Genomic DNA, 20,814 nt, shown 5'->3' on the forward strand with positions numbered 1-20,814 from the left:
GAACACATGGTCCCACCCCGCTAGCAACACAGGTTGGTTGTCAGTCCCCACCCCCACATATCTCTGTTTACCCACCTGCCTCCCCACCACTTATCCCCTATGTTTTGGGCTTTGGATGATTCTGATGTTATAACTTCTAATAGTAACTGTATCCACTGGCGGATTGGGTGAGAGTGAGGTAGGTGATTACCCACGTTTCAACCTTGACTTCCAATACTATGCCGATGACATCCAGATCTGCCTCAGCACCAAATCCCTCCTCAACCCACCTCTGACCCACATTGAATCCTGCCTCTCCACAATAAATGGATGCAACAGTCGGAAGTCCTCTTCATAGGCACCAAATCCACTCTCACCAAAGCTGGCAACCTCACCCTCACCATTGATGACACCATTAGTGCTGTATTCACATCTCTCACAAATAAACCTTTGTGAACGCCTGTGTTAATCATTTCGAGCAATAGGAGGAATACCATCTTATTCAGATGATATGCCTTTATTCAACAGGCTTCCTCTGTTGAGAGAAGAGGAGCTCTTCATACTTTTAGAAAGGATTTACAATCTGAGGAGCACAGTTCTTTATAGAAGCAGGGGAATCTTTGATTAGGTTCTGATAGTAATCCCCCTGCTATCTTAAAAAACATGTATACCTATTTTCTTTCTTTCTCCAATTGGTATTTACAATTGGGGAGAAACACAACCCTGCCAAGCCGCACTGCTTCTTCACACACTGCTCACTTAACCTGGAAGCCAGCCTCACCAATTTGAAACACTGTACAACTGGCGACGGTGTCACCGTGCATGCGCCTGGCCCGCCACAGGAGTCGCTACAGCGCGACGGGACAAGGACATCCCAGCCAGGCCAAACCCTCCCCTAACCTGGACGACGCTGGGCCAATTGTGCACCGGCTCATGGGTCTCCCGGTCACGGCCAGCTGCGACACAACCCGGGTGCCTTAGACCGCTGCGCCACTCGGGAGGCCCGTAATTCCCAGTATGTGATCATTACTGCATAGCGTGTTGGCCAATAAACAACTGGGACGATTACCATGGAAGTAAAGGTTGAGTCTAACTCAATGGAAAGCAAATTCTGCTCTCTGTCTTATCAATAAATTAAAATTTCCAGTTCTGATATCTTATTGAATTGTGATTCATTCAACCCAGCTGCAAAGCAGTTGCATTATTTTTAATAAAACCTTTGGCATCCCATAGAATTTTTATGAATCTTTATGAATGACCTTAGTTCAATTTAAAATTGATCACAAAATGTACGATTATGTAGTAGTGAAACATTGAAACGCACATCTTGTGACCCTTAGGAGATTCTGAAATGTGTAATTGGCAGTAGTAGGTGTGGTGATTGGACAAGGTCATATATTGAATTTCTATTTTCTTAATTTTTGAAAATAGAGGTCTAGATAATATTATAAAATCGATTAGGGAGAATGTTTTATGCCTGCTTGAGTAGAAGAGGCTGATGAAAAAGCAGCCAGTCTGAACAAATGGTTCTGCATTCTATGTGTGTCCTTATGGAGCAGGTGTCTTTCTTTGAAGCGTTGCTATGCCAATATGGTTTCTTGCTAGGGTATTAAAATAGCTGCAACGTTTGATAGGACAATTTAGGGCTTTTTAGATTGCAAGAGAGAGTAGCTAGCGTTGCCGTTGTTTTTCAAACAGGAATGTTATATTAAAAATGTCATTGTTATCATTAGTGTTGATAAGCCCATGGATGTGTAACAAAAGCAGGATCCACTGGGGAACCCACCCATTGGTCGTCAAAAATGATGTGCAAGAAATGAAATCTATAATCTAGATCTTCACAATAATTCATCATAACCTGTAACCCAAATCCTCCCTGGGAGATAACCTCATTAGCGCAAACGGAGGGTGACAGCAAAAATAAATAAAAAAGGAATTGTGTGGTACTGGCCGTCTATCCTAAACAGTAGTACAATAAAAATTGTAGGGGAATAGCTTCCAATTTCAATGGCCTTATTTAGCCCATATAGAGATGCAGTGCGCTGTAGCCCCACAAGGAAGCAGCCCCAGTCTGTATGACTCTTCAATACATTTACCATTGTTCATTCATTGGCATGGTGTCATCATTGTCTAAATGTCCTGGACCATAGGAAATATAATATTAAACAAAGTCCAATTTTCAGCAATAATTATAATATTAAAAGTGATATTTTGTCCTCGTCATTGTCTTATGCTGACGGCAGCATCATAGCCAGAGGCTAGGCTGTATGATCTATTGTCTGGATCTCTGGTTTTGATAACCATAGATATAGAACCCTAGCTAGATAAGCTGGTGTTGTCGAGCCCCTATATGATATATTATCTATGCTAATGCCTCTATCTGTTCTGAAGATGGTGCTCCTCTGAGTGGGCTGTCATGGCCGTCTTCTCTGGCAGTGTATTTGTTGTTGTTGTTGTTTTTAAGCTGTAATACCTCAATCTGTCCTGCAGATGGTGCTCCTCTGAGTGGGCTGTCGTGGCCGTCGTCTCTGGCTGTGGTGGCTGTTTCCTTGTCTGGTCTCTTCACCTTTGTCTTCCTCATGCTGGCCTGCCTCTGCTGCAAGAAGGGACACATCGGCTTTAAGGTGAGGCTCAGACACCGACATACTCATGGACTCACACTCACACACACACACACGTACTCACACAGACGCGCACACTGCACCATGTACTATTTTCCATTTGGAAGTTCATACAAGTGACCTGCACACAAACACAGAGCTGATGACACCCATTAGATGGGTTTGACATGTTACTCTCTCAAACTGCACTCAGATAAAACCTCCTCCAGTGACTGTGTGTGTGTGCTCTGACAGCATGGCAGCTCTGTTTTTAGCTCCTGAGCAATTCTGAAGTATTATTGTTTTTACATTATTAGCCTAGAACATATCTTTGAGTTATTACATAAACCGGGAATAACTTTGGGATATCAGAGTGGCAGTAACTCACCAGCATTCTGACCAGAAATACGACTTTCCCGAATTGGATGCTTTGTTCATACCCTCCAGGGCAATTTAACTTATGCCAGAGGCTGCTCCAAGACTCCGCTGGCAGAGAAGAGGTATTCGTAGTGGACTTCTAGTCTGACTCAGGAGGTGTGCACTTCCGAGTATATTGCTCATAAATGTTCAGTCCCTGGACAATAAAGTAGACCAGCTCAGGGCCAAGATCTCCTTCCAGAGAGACAACATACTCTGTTTCACGGAATCATAGCTCTCTCCGGATATACATTACTGTCCCCGTCCATACAGCCAGCTGGGTTCTCAGTAGATTGTGCAGATAGGAATAAAGAACTCTCTGAGAAGAAGGAAGGTGGAAGTGTGTTTCATGATTAACTACTCATGGTGTGATTGTGGTAACATACAGGAACTCAAGTCCTTTTGTTCACACAACCTATAATCCCTCACAATCAAATGCTGACCGCATTACCTCCCAAGATAGTTATCTTTGGTTATTGTCACAGCCGTGTATATTCCCCCTCAAGCCGATACCACGACGGCCCTTTAGGAACTACACTGGACTTTTTGAAAACTGGAAAACGAATATCTTGAGGCGTCATTTATTGTAGCAGGGGATTTTAACAAAGCAAATCTGAGGAAAACACAACCAAAGTTATATCAACACATTGCCTGTAGTACTCTCACTTTGTTACTCTCTCCCTTCGGATAATCAGGTTACAAATCCGTTCTGTTCCTCCCTTCTGTCATGACGTTGGCCTCTTTGAGTATAGCAACCCCATCCCCCTCTCTCCCTGCCTCCCCCTCTTTGCCTCCTTCAACTAGGCTGCTGTGGTCAGAGGTCGTAAATTCCTGAGACCTCATGGACATACAGTTATAGAGAGTCGTTTTTCATGGAGACAAAGGAAATCCTTCCACCTCACAGAACTTGAGGTACGAACAAATTTCATGTTCCAGAGAAAGTGTAAAAGATCCGTGAAGAATCCAGCTACGAACTGGTGCGTTTATCACAACTTGGGAAGCTCAAGAGAGACAGTGTGGCCACATTACCATAACGCTGTTTATATAATAGCCTCAGATATGAGGTTTACATCTAATTGTTGTATAAGATGAATGAGTGAGTATGATACTTTTTGTATAATTGTGTAATATGATTGTGGACTGTTTAATGAAGAAAAATACAATTCCCTTTTGACTTGAACTAAATCAGAGAACCGCCCCTGAGCCCAGTTAGGGTCAGACATGAGTGAGCGTTCATGTGTAAAGGATTAGCATTTTTAATTGTTATAATTATCACTCTGTGGTGACTTCTTAGTCGACCCCCCACTCCCCCTCTTGTCAAACAAGCCGCCATGCCGGTTCAGCCACTAGGCCACATTCTCCTATCATTTCATGTAACCACATTTACCAAGTTTGTTTATGCATTTTTGTGAATTACTTAGTTAGTAATAAATAAATGATTTAAGACAATTTATGTATGGATGACTCATAGTGAAGACTGGGTTTGTGCAGATAACCAACAATTTATGACGTTTGGAATGAGACTAACGTGAGGTAAAGTAAATAATTCATTAATTCGAAGACTAATTGATCAGATAAAATATCTGAAAAGTTATTTTAGGAAATGATAACTTTGTAATCTGAATATTTTTCCTTGGTGCCCCGATTTCCTAGTTAATTAGTTACGTGATTAATCAGTTGATCGCATAGTAACTAATTACAGAGAATCATTGATAAAAACTATCAGTCTTCAGTTAATGATAGTAAAGACATGACACTTCCTATAGGCAGGAACTCAAACAGAAAGTACCCGTGCTAAGGTCTATTCAATGTTGTTCTGGCCAATCGAAATCTATGCTTGAAGGTTGTTTTGATCACGCTGACTGGGATATGTTCCGGGTCGCCTCTGAAACTAACATTGACGTATATACTGACAAGGTGACAGAGTTCATAAGGAAATGTATGGGGGATGTTGTTCCCACTGTGATGATTGAAACCTACCCAAACCAAAAACCGTGGCTAGTTGGCAGCATTCAAACTGAAAGGGTTACCCACCGCATTTAAGTCCTCAAAGCATGCACAGACCAGCTGGCTGGAGTGTTTACAAACATATTAAATCTCTCCCTATCCCAGTCTGCTGTTCCTACCTTCTTCAAGATGTCCACCATTGTTCCTGAACCCAAGAAAGCAAAGTTAACTGAACTAAATGACTATCGCCCCGTAGCACTCACTTCTGTCATCATGAAGTGCTTTGAGTGTCACGGATCCATCCGGAACTTTCATTACACACAACTGTCCCCTATTCCCACTGATTAGTACTTGTATAAGTATGGCCCTTTGGTTTCCATTGGGCTGTCGATTGTTGTTACAATGTCCATTGGTGCGTGTGTGTACCTGTGCTGTCTGTTTTGGGCTTTCGTGCCCTTGAGGATTGCTCAGATGATTACGGGTCTCATCCCGTGTGTTAATCATTGTGCGCATGTGTTATTTATTCGAGGTACTCCTCACTCTTTTGTTTTGGTTTCAACACTGTGTTTTCGTATAGTGTTTGTTTGGTCATGACGTAATTTGGATCTGAATCATTTATGCAAGCGTGACATTGAGAGTCTAATTAAGGATCATATCACCTCCACCTTATCTGACACCCTAGACCACATATGTCAGAGTCAAGGCACGCGGGCCACATCCGGCCCGCAAGAAGGTTTTTTACGGCCCCTGGGATGATCTTGATTTATTATTAGAACCGGCCCGCAGCAAGCCGGCAGCCCGCAGATCTTTTACACGCACCAATACTACATTTCCCACAATGCAAAGGTGACGCACCGAGCAGTAGGCTGCTTCATTTCAATATTTATTGGCACAGCAGTCGTCAGCATCACAGTAAAATTAACTTTCAGATACCCATCAAAAATGGCAAAACGGAAGGTGGATACTGAGAACCGGGGGTTTCAAACAAGGTGGGAGTCGGAGTATATGTTCACGAAGGTAGCTGGAAAACCTGTGTGTCTTCTGTGTGGAGAAAGTGTGGCGGTACTGAAAGAGTATAATCTGAGACGACATTATGAAACGAAACACGCGGACAAAAACAAGAATATGGACATGGAACAAAGGCTACAAAAGGCAGAGGAATTAAAACGAGGCCTCAAATCTCGACAGGCTCTGTTCAAAAGCCAAATCACAAGGCCAGGCTGCTGTCAAGGCCAGTTTTATTTTGGCAGAAGAGATCGCTAAATCAGCCCGGCCATTTACGGAGGGGGATTTCATCAAAAACTGCATGATTAAAGTTTGTGACGAAGTTTGCCCAGAAAAAAGGCAACTCTTTTTAAATGTGAGTCTGAGCAGAAACACCATTGCCGAGAGAGTAGACCAGTTGTCCATCAATCTAAAAGAGCAGCTTGTGAAAAAGGGAAAAGATTTTATTGCATATTCCTTGGCTGTGGATGAGAGCACCGACATTTCTGACATTGCCCAGTTGTCAATTTTCATCCGCGGAGTGGACTCCAACCTAAGCGTGACAGAGGAGTTTTTGGCTTTACGTCCTATGCATGGCACAACTACGGGGCATGATTTGTATGAAGAGGTGTCAAGATGTGTAAATGAGATGGAGCTGCCTTGGGAAAAACTCGTGGGTTTGACAACCGACGGAGCACCTGCGATGTGTGGACACAGGAGCGGACTGGTGGCGAAGATACGGGAAAAGATGCAAGAGGAAAACGCGACAGGTGAGCTGACAGCTTATCATTGTATCATACACCAGGAAGCGTTGTGCGGTAAAGCCTTGAAAATGGAGCATGTAATGAGCATCATCACGCGCACAGTTAACTTTATCAGAGCCAAAGGTTTGAATCACCGCCAGTTCAAGGCATTTCTGACGGAGTTAGAAACGGAGCATGGTGATTTGCCTTATCACACAGAGGTGCGATGGCTAAGCCAGGGAAAGGTGCTTCAAAGATGTTTCGAGCTTCGTGAGGAGATTTGTCTGTTCTTGGACAGCAAAGGGAAAGACACAACACAACTCCGAGACGAAATGTTTCTGTGTGAAATGGCTTTTCTGTGTGACATTACGAGTCATCTGAATGCAATAAACTTGCAGCTGCAGGGTCGGGATCGTGTCATCTCTGATATGTACAGTACAGTGAAGGCATTTAAAACCAAACTGACTCTGTGGGAGACGCAGATGCGGAAAGAAAATTTGAGCCACTTTCCCAGCTGCCAGACCATGAAAGAGAAGCTCTCTACCAGTGCGTTCCCGAGCACACAGTTGGCTGATAAAATAGGTATGCTTGCCGCTGACTTTCGACGCCGATTTGCTGACTTTGAAGCACAAAAAGCAGGTTGGAACTGCTCGGTAACCCATTTGCTGTTGACGTGGAAAGCTCACCACCAAACCTCCAAATGGAGTTGATTGACCTCCAATGCAATGATGCACTGAGGGCAAAATATGCGGCAGTGGGTGCTGCGGAGTTCGCCCGTTTCCTCCCGGCACAATGCCCCAGCTGCGCATCCAGGCTGCTCAAACGTTGTCTATGTTTGGCAGCACATACCTGTGTGAACAACTGTTTTCTTTGATGAACCTGAACAAAACATCACACAGAAGTCGACTTACTGCTGAACACCTCCACTCAATTCTGAGGATTTCTTCAGCTCAGAGCCTTACCCTGAACATTGATGAACTTGTGGAAAAGATGGGACACCACCAAGTATCACCCTCAACCTCAAACAAGTGAACATTACTGTGCAATCACATATTTAGAGTTTTTACTCAGTTCAAGTTTAAAAGTTAAAATTTAATATTTGTTTTCACTGCATGTTACTTCTCCTTAAACAAAGTGTTGTTTTTGATTAATAGATTTTTGCACTTTATTTTTTTGTATTTCAATCCAATTATATTTTAAAAATATTTCAGTTGAGTGGATGATAGAAAATTGCTATTATTGTTTTTTCTTTGAAGTAAATTTAGCCCACTTTTGCTAAAATAGAAAATATAGTCTACTGATGGTGCCTTGAATACCGGTTTCTTTCATTTAATGTTCATGTTATGGGGATATTTATATAAAGGAAATTTGTCTTTTGTGTCTGTTGAAAATTAAAGATTACTGACAGAGCCATAAGAAAATATTGCTTTATTTATCTGATCATATTGTAATATATTTGTTAGGTTTTCAGTAGGTTCAATTAGGTTCACTAGACTATATGCGTCATTTAAAAATTTTTCAATGAACATTCGAACAGTCCGGCCCTCGTCTTGTAGCTGATTTTTTTATTTGGCCCTCCGTCCATTTGACTTTGACACCCCTGCCCTAGACCCACTGCAATTTGCATACGGCCCACGGACAATGCAATCGCCATCGCACATCTGGACAAGATGAATACCTATGTAAGAATGTTGTTAATTGACTACAGCTCAGCCTTCAATACCATAACACCTTCCAAGCTTATCATTAAGCTTGGAGCCCTCAGTCTGAACCATGCCCTGTCTAACTGTGTCCTGGTCATCCTGATGGAATGCTCACAGGTAGAGAAGTAGGAAACAAAACCTCTACTTCTCTGATCCTCGACACAGGAGCCCCACAAAGGTGCGTTTTTAGGTCTCTCCTGTACTCCCTGTTCATCCATGACTGTGTGGCCACGCATGCCTCCAACTCGCCTGATTACCAATAATGGCGAAACAGCCTAAAGGGAGGAGGTAAGGGCCCGGGTGGAGTGGTGCCAGGAAAATAACCTTTCCCTCAACAAAAAGAAGGAGCTGAACAGCAGAGGGACAGCAGAGGGAGCACGCCCCAATCCACATCGACGGGCCGCAGTGGAGAAGGTGAAAATCTTCATGTTCCTTGGTGTACACATTATTGACAATCTGAAATGGTCCACCCAACACATGCAGTGTGGTGAAGAAGGCACAACAGCGCCTCTTCATCCTCAGGAGGCTGAAGAAATTCAGCTAGGACACTAAGACTCTTACAAACGTTTACAGATGCACTATTGCGAGCATCCTTTCAGGCTTCAGCACCGCCTGGTACGGCAACTGCATCGTTTGCAACCGCAGGGCTCTCCAGAGGGTGATGCGGTCAGCCCAACGCATCACTGGGGGCACTCTGCCTGCCCTCCAGGACATCTACAGCACCCGATGTCACAGGAAGGGCAAAAAAATCATTAAGGATATCAACTATCCGAGCCACGGCCTGTTCACCCACCGTTATCATGCAGAAGGCGAGATCAGTACAGTGCATCAATGCTGGGACCGAGAGACTGAAAACATCTATCAAATCAAAACAAAGTTTATTTGTCACGTGTGCCGACTATAACAGTGAAATGCTTACTTACAGGCTCTAACCAACAGTGCAAAAAAGTATTAGGTGAACAATAGGTAAGTAAAGAAATAAAACACCAGTAAAAAGACAGTGAAAAATAACAGTAGCAAGGCTATAACAGTAGCGAGGCTATATACAGGCAACGGTTAGTCAGGCTGAGCATATAGCATGGCAACTGGGTATGAACTTTGAACTCTTAATCACTAAAGAAGTGATACTCCTAGCTGTCGCGTTAGCGCTGCAACTGTAGACGTGGGCTAGGAGAGGACGGACAGAGTAGTTGTCTAATCCGAGGTGAGTGATTGTTGTCCTGATATCCAGAAGCTCTTTTTTTGCCATAAGATACGGTTGCAGAAACATTATGTACAAAATACGTTACAAAAAACAAAACAAAAAAACACATAATAGCCCAATTGGTTGGGCACCTGTAAAACTGCTGACATTTCTTCCGGCTCCATTTTATCTCAAGGCCACCCAGTACCTTGCCCTGAACTTAGTCATTGTCACGAGCTGACTACCACCCGGTTACTGTACCATGCACCTTAGAGGTTGCTGCCCTTTGTACTGTACGTAGACATGGAACAATGTTTACATACTGTTTTACTAATTTCATATGTTTTTTAGTCAAGGCCATCCTATTCAACTATTGCTGTATATGCAGTGCATTCGGAAAGTATTCAGATCCCTTTACTTTTTCCACATTTTGATAAGTTACAGCCTTATTCTAAAATTGATGAATTACATTTATCCCTCATCGAATTGCACAGAATAACCCATAATGACAAAGCAAAAACAGATTTTTTGACATTTTTGCAAATTTATAAAACAAAAAAACCCGGAAATATCACATTTACATAGGTATTCAGACTCTTTACTCAATACTTTGTTGAAGCAACTTTGGCAGCAATTACAGCTCCGAGTCTTCTTGGGTATGACGCTACACGTTTGGCACACCTGTATTTGGGGATTTTCTCCCATTCTTCTCTGCAGATCCTCTCAAGCTCTGTCAGGTTGGAAAGGGAGCGTCGCCGCACAGCTATTTTCAGGTCTCTCCAGAGATGTTAGATCGGGTTGAGGTCCGGGCTCTGGCTGGGCCACTCAAGGACATTCAGAGACTTGTCCTGAAGCCACTCCTGCGTTGCCTTGGCTGTGTGCTGAATCTTCAACCCTGTCTGAGGTCCTGAGCGCTCAGAGAATCTTGTTTCTCATGGTCTGAGAGTCCTTTAGGTGCCTTTTGGCAATCTCCAAGCAGGCTGAGTTGCTTCAGTCTGGCAACTCTACCATAAATGCCTGGTTGGTGGAGTGCTTCAGAGATGGTTGTTCTTCTGGAAGGTTGTCTCATCTCCACATAGGAACTCTGGAGCTCTGTCAGAGTGACCATCGGGTTCTTGGTCACTTCCCTGACAAAAGCCCTTCTCCCCCGATTGCTCAGTTTAGCCGGCGACCATCTCCAGGAAGAGTGTTTGTGGTCCCAAACTTCTTCCATTTAAGAATGATGGTGGCCACTGTGTTGGGGACCTTCAATGCTGCAGGAGTGTTTTGGTGCTGTTCCCCAGATTTGTGCCTCGAACACAATCCCGTCTCAGAGCATTATGGACAATTCCTTCGACCTCATGGCTTGGTTTTTGCTCTGACATGCACTGTCAACTGTGGGACCTTATATAGACAGGTGTGTGCCTTTCCAAATCATGCCCAATTCAATCAATTGAATTTACCACAGGTGGACTCCAATCAAGTTGTGTTTGTATTTGTATTTATTATGGATCCTCATTAGCTACTCTTCCTGGGGTCCAGCAAAATTCAGGCAGTTATACAATTTTAAATACATGACAATACATTCATAACATATATCACAACACACTAAGTGTGTGCCCTCAGGCCCCTACTCCACTACCACATATCTACAACACAAAATCTGTGTGTGTATATGTTATCATGTATGTGTATGCATGTGTCTGTGCCTATGTTTGTATAGCTTCACAGTCTGATTTTACTGCTTGCATCAGTTAACTGATGTGGAAAAGAGTTCCATGTAGTCATGGCTCTATGTAGTACTGTGCACCTCCCATAGTCTGTTCTGAACTTGGGGACTGTGAAGAGACCTCTGGTGACATGTCTTGTGGGGTGTACATGGGTGTCTGAGCTGTGTGCTAGTCGTTTAAACAGATAGCTTGGTGCTTTCAACATGTCAATACCTCTCAGAAATACAAGTAGTGATGAAATCAATCTCTCCTCCACTTTGAGCCAGGAGAGATTGACATGCATATTATTAATGTTTGCTCTCTGTGTACATCCAAGGGCTAGCCGTGCTGCCCTGTTCTGAGCCAATTGCAATTTTCCTAAGTCCCTCTTTGTGGTACCTGACCACACGACTGAACAGTAGTCCAGGTGCGACAAAACTAGAGCCTGTAGGACCTGCTTTGTTGATAGTGCTGTTAAGAATGTAGAGAAGCGTTTTATTTTGGACAGACTTCTCCCAATCTTAGCTACTGTTGTATCAATATGTTTAGACCATGACCATTTACAATCCAGGGTTACTCCAAGCCTTTGTCACCTCAACTTGCTCTATTTCCACAATATTTATTACAAGACTTAGTTGAGGTTTAGGGTTTAGTGAATGATTTGTCCCAAATGCAATGCATTTAGTTTTTAAAATATTTTGGACTAACTTATTCCTTACCACCCATTCTGAAACTATCTGCAGCTCTTTGTTACGTGTTGCAGTCACTGTAGCAGCTGACGTGTATAGTGTTAAGTCATCTGCATGGCTTTACTCAAGGCCAGTGGTATGTCATTAGTAAAGACTGAACAAATTAAGGGACCTAGACAGCTGCCCTGGATAATTCATGATTCTACATGGATTATGTTGGAGAGTTTTACATTAAAGAACACCCTCTGTGTTCTGTTAGACAGTTAACTCTTTATCCACAATATAGCAGGGGGTGTAAAGCAATAACTCAGAAGTTTTTCCAGCAACAGACTATGATCGATAATGTCAAAAGCTGCATTGAAGTCTAACAAGACATCCCCCACAATCTTTTCATCATAACTTTCTCTCAGCCAATCATTAGTCATTTGGGTAAATGCTGTGCTTGTTGAATGTCCTTCCCTATAGGCATGCTGAAAGTCTGTAGTCAATTTATTTACTGTAAAATAGCATTATATCTGGTCAAACACATTTTTTTCCAAAACTTTACTCAGGATTGGTAACAGGCTGATTGGTCAGCTATTTGTACCAGTAAAGGGGGCATTATTATTTTTAGGTAGCAGACTGACTTTTGCTTCCCTCCAGCCCTGAGGGCACACACTTTCTAGTAGGCTTAAATGAAAGCTATGGCAAATAGGAGTGGAAATATCATCTGCTATTGTCCTTTTAAAGTAGTTAGCAATATTAGTCAGTTTTGTGATGCATGAGCCATCTGATTCAATTAATCATGGAGCTGAGTTTGCAGGCACTGGTTACAGTTTATAGATTTTTCTTGAGTGGGCAGCTTGATGAGTCACTCAATATTTAAGTCACCCAGAAAATGACTGTTAGCACTTGGTGGTCTATAGCAGTTTTCCACAAGAATGGGTTTTAGGTGAGACAGATGAACCTGTAGCCATGTTATTTCAACAGGATTTAACAGGAGATCCTCTCTAATTTTTACAGGGATGTGGTTGGGAATTTAAACAGCAACACCTCCACCCCTGGCATTTCTGTATTTTCTGTAAATGTTATGACCTTGTATTGCTACCACTGTTATCATCAAAGGTATTGTCTAAGTGAGTTTCAGAGATAGTCAGAATATGAATGTCATCTGTTACTAGCAAGTTATTAATTTTATGAACCTTGTTTCTTAAGCTACATATGTTAACATGGGCTATTTTGAGCACTTTTCTGGGATGCATGCTTGATTTCGTTGCTTTACTGGGAAGCTTAGCAGAAGTAGATATTCTCATGTTATTTAGGTTAGTGCAGGTTGAGCTGCACACAGTGGACTTCCTACCTGGGCCCACCGCCCCAGTGCTAACAGCATAGATCTGGTTCATAGGCACATGATTGCTACATACAATAGCTGCAGGATCAGCAGAGACATTCAGGGCAGTTAGTGGGACATAAATTAGGTTACTTACATTGTGTCTACCAATGCCCCTGGTATAATGTACATTTTCTAAAGCATTATGATGACTCTGCGAACCAATGGTTGGGATTTACTGAGCTGGGCTTGGGTCATTGATAAGTCATTGTCTCAATGCAGCCTCATAATTCTGTGAAAGGATCTAGGAACCCAAATGATTTGGGTGGATTCCATCCTCCTTATAAAACGTGTTTTGTTTCCAAAAGGTTTCAAAATTGTCAACAAAAGCTACACCCATTGAGCTGCAATAATCACGTAGCCAGTTGTGAAGAGAAAGAATCATGCTAAAGCATTCAATACCACGATTGAGAGAGGGCACAGGGCCAGATATGATGGGTATTTTATTAGTGCCCAGCAGAGAGTCAATCAGCTCTTTGCATTCCACTATTAAGAGCTGCCCTTCATAATGTCATTGTAACCCACATGGACTATGATAGAATTGATGTCCATGTCCTGGCGTAGTACATTTATGAGCAGCTTAGTAATGTAATTTACTCGACCTCCGGGATAAGACATTGTTTTAGCACCAGTAACAGTCAAATTATTACTATGGAGCTGACCAAAATCACGGCTGGTGAGAAGGATGAGGAAATCCACCCACTCCCATGCTTCACAGGATTCGGAGAATCCTTTAAGGACGGGCGAGAGGCAGGATAACTTGAACACATATCTCCAGGCCTCCGACAGATGGAGAAGCCCTGCTCGATCCAGAGCAGGGACAGAAGGTTGCCTGCATCGACTTCGAAATCGTAGGGGTAGGAGTAGGCACAGCGTTCGCAGTCACAGGTACCCCAAGCGACGAAGGTGCAGGAAGATCAGGCACCAAGGCGGTGAAGCTATTTGTTGTTTGTATCTGCTCTAGGTCTCTCGTAGGGAGTGTAGACTGTCTTCGGCTTCCATGGCTCGTGACATGACCATCTTTGATTGCCATGCTCCTCTTGCTGTGCTTCTTCGACTCTGATATCAGATGTGGGAAGAGAGGCAGGGGAACTCCGGGCAACACCGCCCAGTCGGATTACGAAAAATGACAAGATGGGATGCATCCAACATGCGCAAACTCCATCCAGCCACCGGCGTAAAAAAGGTAAACATTCCACCCTGCGTTTTCCCAAGTTTCTTACGAAGGCTGGTGACCTGCGTGATCAAGGAAGCCAATTTAAGCCTATAATCCTCGGCAAGCAAACAATTGCCACATTGGAATTCTGAGTGATCCAGTTTGTCCCAAAAAACAAAGCGTTGTAGTTACAGCTCCTACAGCGCTAGAACCGTTCATTTACTTCTCCAGACAAAGGCGGCTCCATGGGAAAACTCATCTGGGACTAACTTCGTTAGCTTGATGGCTAATGTTAACAGTTTAGCTAGGTTAGTGGCTCTTTCAAGCAAACTTTAATCTGTCAGTTAAGCGGGATTCTGGGACAAGAAATTGAGGTCCTAGCTGGTAAAAGAAAACTGCGTTGCGGAATCCATGCAACAACAAGTTCGCTAGTTATCTTGAAAAAAGATTTGTTAGTTTTTTGTTAAAATAACAAACCAAGTTTTGCCAGCATACAGTGTTCAGCTACGCACTTTGATGACGTATGGGTTGACGCGATGTTAGAATTATCTCAAGCATGATCAATGGAAACAGCATGCACCTCAGCTCAATTTTGATTCTTATAGCAAAGGGTCTGAATACTTATGTAAGTAAGGTATTTCTGTTTTATTTTTTTTATAAATGTGCAGAATATGTATATATATACGACATTGCTCGTAATATATTAATTTTTCTTAATTGCATTCTTTTACATTTAGATTTGTGTGTATTTAGATTTCTGTGTATTTTTGTGAATTGATGAGAAAAAAAATATTTTATACATTTCAGAATAAGCCTGTAACGTAATAAAATGTGAAAAAAGTGAAGGGGTCTGAATACTTTCCGAATGTACTGTGTGTGTGTGTGTGTGTATATATATATATATATATATATACATATATATATGTATATATGTATATATACATATATATATGTATATATATATGTGTATATGTATATATATATATATATATATAATGTACTGTGTGTGTATATATACACAGTACATATATATATGTACTGTGTATATATACACACACAGTACATTATATATATATATATACATATATATATACACATATATATATATATATACATATATATATATATATATATATATATATATATATATATATATATATTATAGTCCGGACTCCGACATTGCTCGTAATATATACATTTTTCTTAATTGCATTATTTTACATTTAGATCTGTGTGTATTGTTGGGAATTGTTAGATACTACTGCACTGTTGGAGCTAGGAACACAAGCATTCCGCTACACCCGCAATAACATCTGCTAAATATGTGTATGCGGTAACACAATTAGATTTGATTTGTGTCTTCCAGAGACACTCTGCTAACTGTGCTTACCGCTCCCAGCAACCTTAAAGAGGACACGCTAAGTGCTTTGAGACCTTTTGAGTGAGGCAGAACGATACATTTTTCAATGAATTAACCATCTACGCACACACACATGCACATACAGAGGATTGTTTTAAAGTGAAACAGGCACAGATGCCTATGACAGTTTCCACGCTCTACTTCAAATGAAGATTCATGCCATAGTGACTTTGAAGGAGAGAATTTAAAAAAGAAAGGGCATACTTGAGGCTAAGTCTGTCAATTATCTGTCACTGGGGAGCTAAGAAGACTGATACTCTCCTTAATCACCAATGATTGATCCTCTTTCATTTCTTCCCTCTAAGAACTTCAATCTCTCTTCTTTCTGTCTCTTGTCTCTCTCTCTCTCCATTCTGTCTCTCTCCCTCCACTCTGTCTCTGTCTCTCCCGCTCTCTGCTCTCACTCTCTCTCTCTCTCTCCCTCTCTTCTCTTTTTCCTCTCCCTCTGTATCTGTCTCCCTCTCACTGTCTTTGTACTCCCTCTCACTCCCGCTCTCTCTCTCTCTGCTCTCCCTATGTATCTCCCTCTCTCTCTTTCCTCTCCAGCTGTATCTCCCTCTCTCTTTGCACTCCCTCTCTCTCACTCTCTTCTCTCTCTCCCTTTGTCTCTCAATCTATATATCTCTCTTCCATTACGTTTGAAAGACAGACATGGCAGAAGTAATTCAAACAAGAGGAGAGGGAGAAAGGGTTGAGCGAGGGCGTGAGGAAGGGCATACCCCAGAGCCCACAGTACATCCGGCCCCCCAGACCCCAAGGCCCCCATCTGGAATTAGACACAGCCTCTCCCAGAGCAGGAAGAGGGGATTTTAGGATTAGTTATTGTGTGTTTGTGTGTGTATGTGCGTGTGTTTGTGTGTGTGTGTTCATCATTCAGTGGGGAAGGGGCCCTGCCCTGCACATGTTCCCTGGCTGGAGACGAGAGTGATAGAAGAGAAAGAAGTATAGAAGATTGGAGAGTGATGTCATGACGATAGAATGTGAAAAGTTTTCCTTGTGCCTCACATTTTTGTGGAGGCTTTTTTTTCTCGTTTTCTCAATTGCCCTCCTCCCACCTTTATTTCCCGCTCGGTCGGAGCACAGGAACTTCCTTTTGGACTGGGAGTCACTGCTCATCCCTTCTCCTCTCTCTTTTCCCCTCCATCCCTCTTTCTCTCTCTCTCTCTCCCTCCCCCTCCCTCTCTCTCTCTCTCTCTCTCTCTCTCTCTCTCTCCATCTGTGACATTGAGATGAACCATTGTGGTCTCACCAGAGTGCTAGCTAGCTGTTATCTGCTGAACTCAACAATGAAGACTATCTCAGCTGCAGGACCATGCTCCTACTGTAGGCTCTGTGCTTGGCACTGCCACTACCATGCCCTGCAAACCAGCTGGGCCACCCTGGGTGGAAGGTAGGGAAGCAGGTTCTTTTAGCTTGTTGCTCTGCAGAGACATTTGGGGTACAGGGTACAAGTGATCTTGTGTCTTGTGGGTGACCAACACGCCTGCTTTCCCAATGGAACTTGAGCTCAGGTAAGAAATGGTGGGGATGTTATTTAAGGGAATGTCATCAGAAGGTCAAGTGTAGTCTGAGCTCTCGCTAAGAGTCTGTATCAGGCTGATATTCAGCTCCAGCTGCTCTTGCAGAAGGTTCTTATAGAACAGGGGTTCCCAACCTTTTTCCACATCGCAGACTGGAGCAGATCCAGAAACAGTTTTGCGGACCGGAGAACGCCCATCAAGCTAGGAAGCTGCACCTGGACAGATTCTTGAGGTCTGGTCGGAGAGTGTTTAGTCTTTTAGTTGGCTAATCAGTGAAGGATATTATCAGAGGCACAAGTGTAGTCTGAACTTTCACTGTGAATGTGTTCTGTGAAAGTGTCCAATGCTTGATGTCATAGAAAGGGAATGTTATTACATTCTTTTGTGTTTTTAGTGCTTTGAGAATGTTACACAGAAAATGAACCACTGGAGTTCAATAGTTGCAAATGTGTTGTGTTGTTTAGAGTTCTGTTTCTTGTTTTTTCATTTCTACAATTGTACAGCAACTTTTAAAGTGATATATAAAGATCATGTATTATTATTATTTATGTGTGCGAGCACTGTGGTATGTGCATATGTACACGTGTGCAGCTATGTGTGAGAGGGCTGCATGTTTATGTGTCTGTTTGATCTAGGTTGCTGTATACAGTACAGTGCATTCGGAAAGTATTCTGACCACAGCCTTGTTCAAAAATGTATTATATATATTTATTTTTCCTCCTTAATCTACACACAATACCCCGTAATGACAAAGCGAAAAAAAAACACAAAAAAAACAAACATATTCCCTTAAGTATTCAGACCCTTTGCTATGCGACTAGAAATTGAGCTCAGGTGCATCCTGTTTCCATTGATCATCCTTGAGATGATTCAACAACTTGATTGGAGTCCACTTTTGGTAAATTCAATTGATTGGACATGATTTGGAAAGGCACACACCTGTCTATATAAGGTCCCACAGTTGACAGTGCATATCAGAGCAAAAACCAAGCCAAGAGGTTAAAGGAATTGTCTGAAGAGCTCCGAGACAGGATTGTGTCGAGGCACAGATCTGGGGAAGGGTATCAAAAAATGTCTGCAGCATTGAAGGTCCCTAAGAACACAGTGGCCTTCATCATTCCTAAATGGAAGAAGTTTGGAACCACCAAGAAACTTCCTAGAGCTGGCCTCCCGGCCAAACTGAGCAATCAGGGGAGAAGGGCCTTGGTCAGGGAGGTGACCAAGAACCCTATGGTCACTCTGACAGAGCTCCAGAGATCCTCTGTGACGATGGGAGAATCTAGCTTTTATGGTAGCGTGGCCAGACGGAAGCCACTCCTCAGTGTAATGCGCATGCCAGCCCGCTTGGAGCTTGCCAAAAGGTACCTAAAGACTCTGACCATGAGAAACAAAATTATCTGGTCTGATGAAACCAAGATTGAACTCTTTGGCCTGAATGCCAAGCGTAATGTCTGGAGGAAACCTGGCACCATCCCTATGGTGAAGCATGGTGGTGTCAGCATCGTGCCGTGGGGAAGTTTTTCAGCGGCAGGGACTGGGAGACTAGTCAGGACAGAGGGAAAGATGAACAGAGAAAAGTATAGAGAGATCCTTGAAAATGTGCTCCAGAGTGCTCAGGACCTCAGACGGGTGAAGATTCTTTCCGTATGTGCTGTATGTGGGAGAGATATGTGAGTGGATGTTTATGTGTGTTTGTGTGAACTCTGTAGCAGTACATGTTATGGGAACTGCATGTGTGTGATCTCTGTAAGGGTACGTGTTAGAGGCATGTGTTTTCCTGGCTCTCTAGTGACCCTGAGAGTGAAAACACATGTTAGAGGGGCCGTTAGGGACCGTGTGAAGCTGTGGACCTAGAGACAAGAGGGTGTGTGTGTCCTGTGTGTGTATATTCTCTCGTGGGACAGGATGGATGGATGGGGGGATGGATGGAAGGAGGGGTGAGGACGATGGGGGGAAGCATTGGAGTGGGTGCTGGAGGAGGCTACAAAGGGTCACAGTTTTCCATAGTTTCCACCCCACTACACAACTCCATACAACTAAGGGGCTTTACACTTATATCCTGTCTCCAAATTCTTCCAATACTCTCTCTCTCTCTCTCTACACACACACACACACACACACACACACACACACACACACACACATACACACACACACACACACACACGCACGCGCTCCCCAGGGTTCAAACTCCAGGGAATGACACAGTATGAACTATCTAACCTCTGACCTTTTTGTCCTCTCCTGTAGGAGTTTGAGAATGCCGAGGGGGAGGAGTACCAGGCGGACCTGTCCACCCTGGCATCCCCTGCATCCCAGAGCGGACCTGATGTTTACATCCTGCCCCTGACTGAGGTGTCACTCCCCATGGCCAAACAACCAGGACGATCAGGTAGGACCAACATGTCTTTGTCTCTCTGTCTCTCACCCTCATTTAGTTTCAGTTCAGTGCAGTTCAAATACTTTTCTTTCAACAAGAAGATTTAAGTACAGCACATTCGGAAAGTATTCAGACTTTTTCCACATTTTGTGATGTTACAGCCTTATTCTAAAATGAATTAAATAGTTTTTTTCTCAGTCATCCATCTGCACAATACCCCATAATGACAAAGAAAAAACTAGTTTTTAGTTCTGTTTGCGAATTTATAAAAAAAGCATTTTTTTTAAAAATATCACATTTACATAAGTATTCAGACCCTTTACTCAATACTTTGTTGAAGCACCTTATGGCAGCGATTACAGCCTCAAGTCTTCTTGGGTATGACGCTACAAGCTTGGCACACCTGTATTTGGGGAGTTTCTGCCATTCTTCTCTGCAGATTCTCTCAAGCTCTGTCAGGTTGAATGGGGAGCGTCGCTGCACAGCTATTTTCAGGTCTCCAGAGATGTTCGATTGGGTTGGGTTCAAATAAAAAATAAAAACACCTTTATTTAACTAGGCAAGTCAGTTAAGAACACATTCTTACTTTCAATGACGGCCTAGGAACGGTGGGTTAACTGCCTCGTTCAGGGGCAGAACGACAAATTTTTACCTTGTCAGCTCGGGGATTCAATCTTGCAACCTTACAGTTAACTAGTCCAACGCTCTAACCACCTGATTACATTGCACTCCACGAGGACCCTGCCTATTACGCGAATGCTGTAAGCCAAGGTAAGTTGCTAGCTAGCATTAAACTTATCTTATAAAAAACAATCAATCATAATCACTAGTTAACTACACATGGTTGATATTACTAGTTTATCTAGCGTGTCCTGCGTTGTATATAATTGATGCAGTGCGTATTCGCGAAAAAGGACTGTCCTTGCTCCAATGTGTACCTAACCATAAACATCAATGCCTTTCTTAAAATCAATACACAGAAGTATATATTTTTAAACCTGCATATTTAGCTAAAATAAATCCAGGTTAGCAGGCA

The 20,814-nt window shown here is 42.8% G+C and overlaps 1 protein-coding gene across 2 annotated transcripts in view; it reads left to right on the plus strand.

Moving 5' to 3' along the window:
- Positions 1-2,466: 2,466 nt before the first annotated feature.
- aatkb (apoptosis-associated tyrosine kinase b) overlaps positions 2,467-20,814 on the plus strand; it is a 41,300-nt gene continuing 22,952 nt past the window's right edge. Inside the window, exons 1-2 of one of the 2 annotated variants that reach the window (XM_029640118.2) lie at positions 2,467-2,603; positions 19,649-19,790. In XM_029640118.2, coding sequence (XP_029495978.2) covers positions 2,559-2,603; positions 19,649-19,790 — 187 coding nt within the window. In that variant the 5' untranslated portion in view covers positions 2,467-2,558. The remainder of the gene's footprint in view (positions 2,604-19,648; positions 19,791-20,814) is intronic. The other variant, XM_029640119.2, reaches the window with a different exon arrangement.

This window comes from Oncorhynchus nerka, linkage group LG28 (assembly GCF_034236695.1).
Source record: "Oncorhynchus nerka isolate Pitt River linkage group LG28, Oner_Uvic_2.0, whole genome shotgun sequence".
NCBI classification, from domain to species: domain Eukaryota; kingdom Metazoa; phylum Chordata; class Actinopteri; order Salmoniformes; family Salmonidae; genus Oncorhynchus; species Oncorhynchus nerka.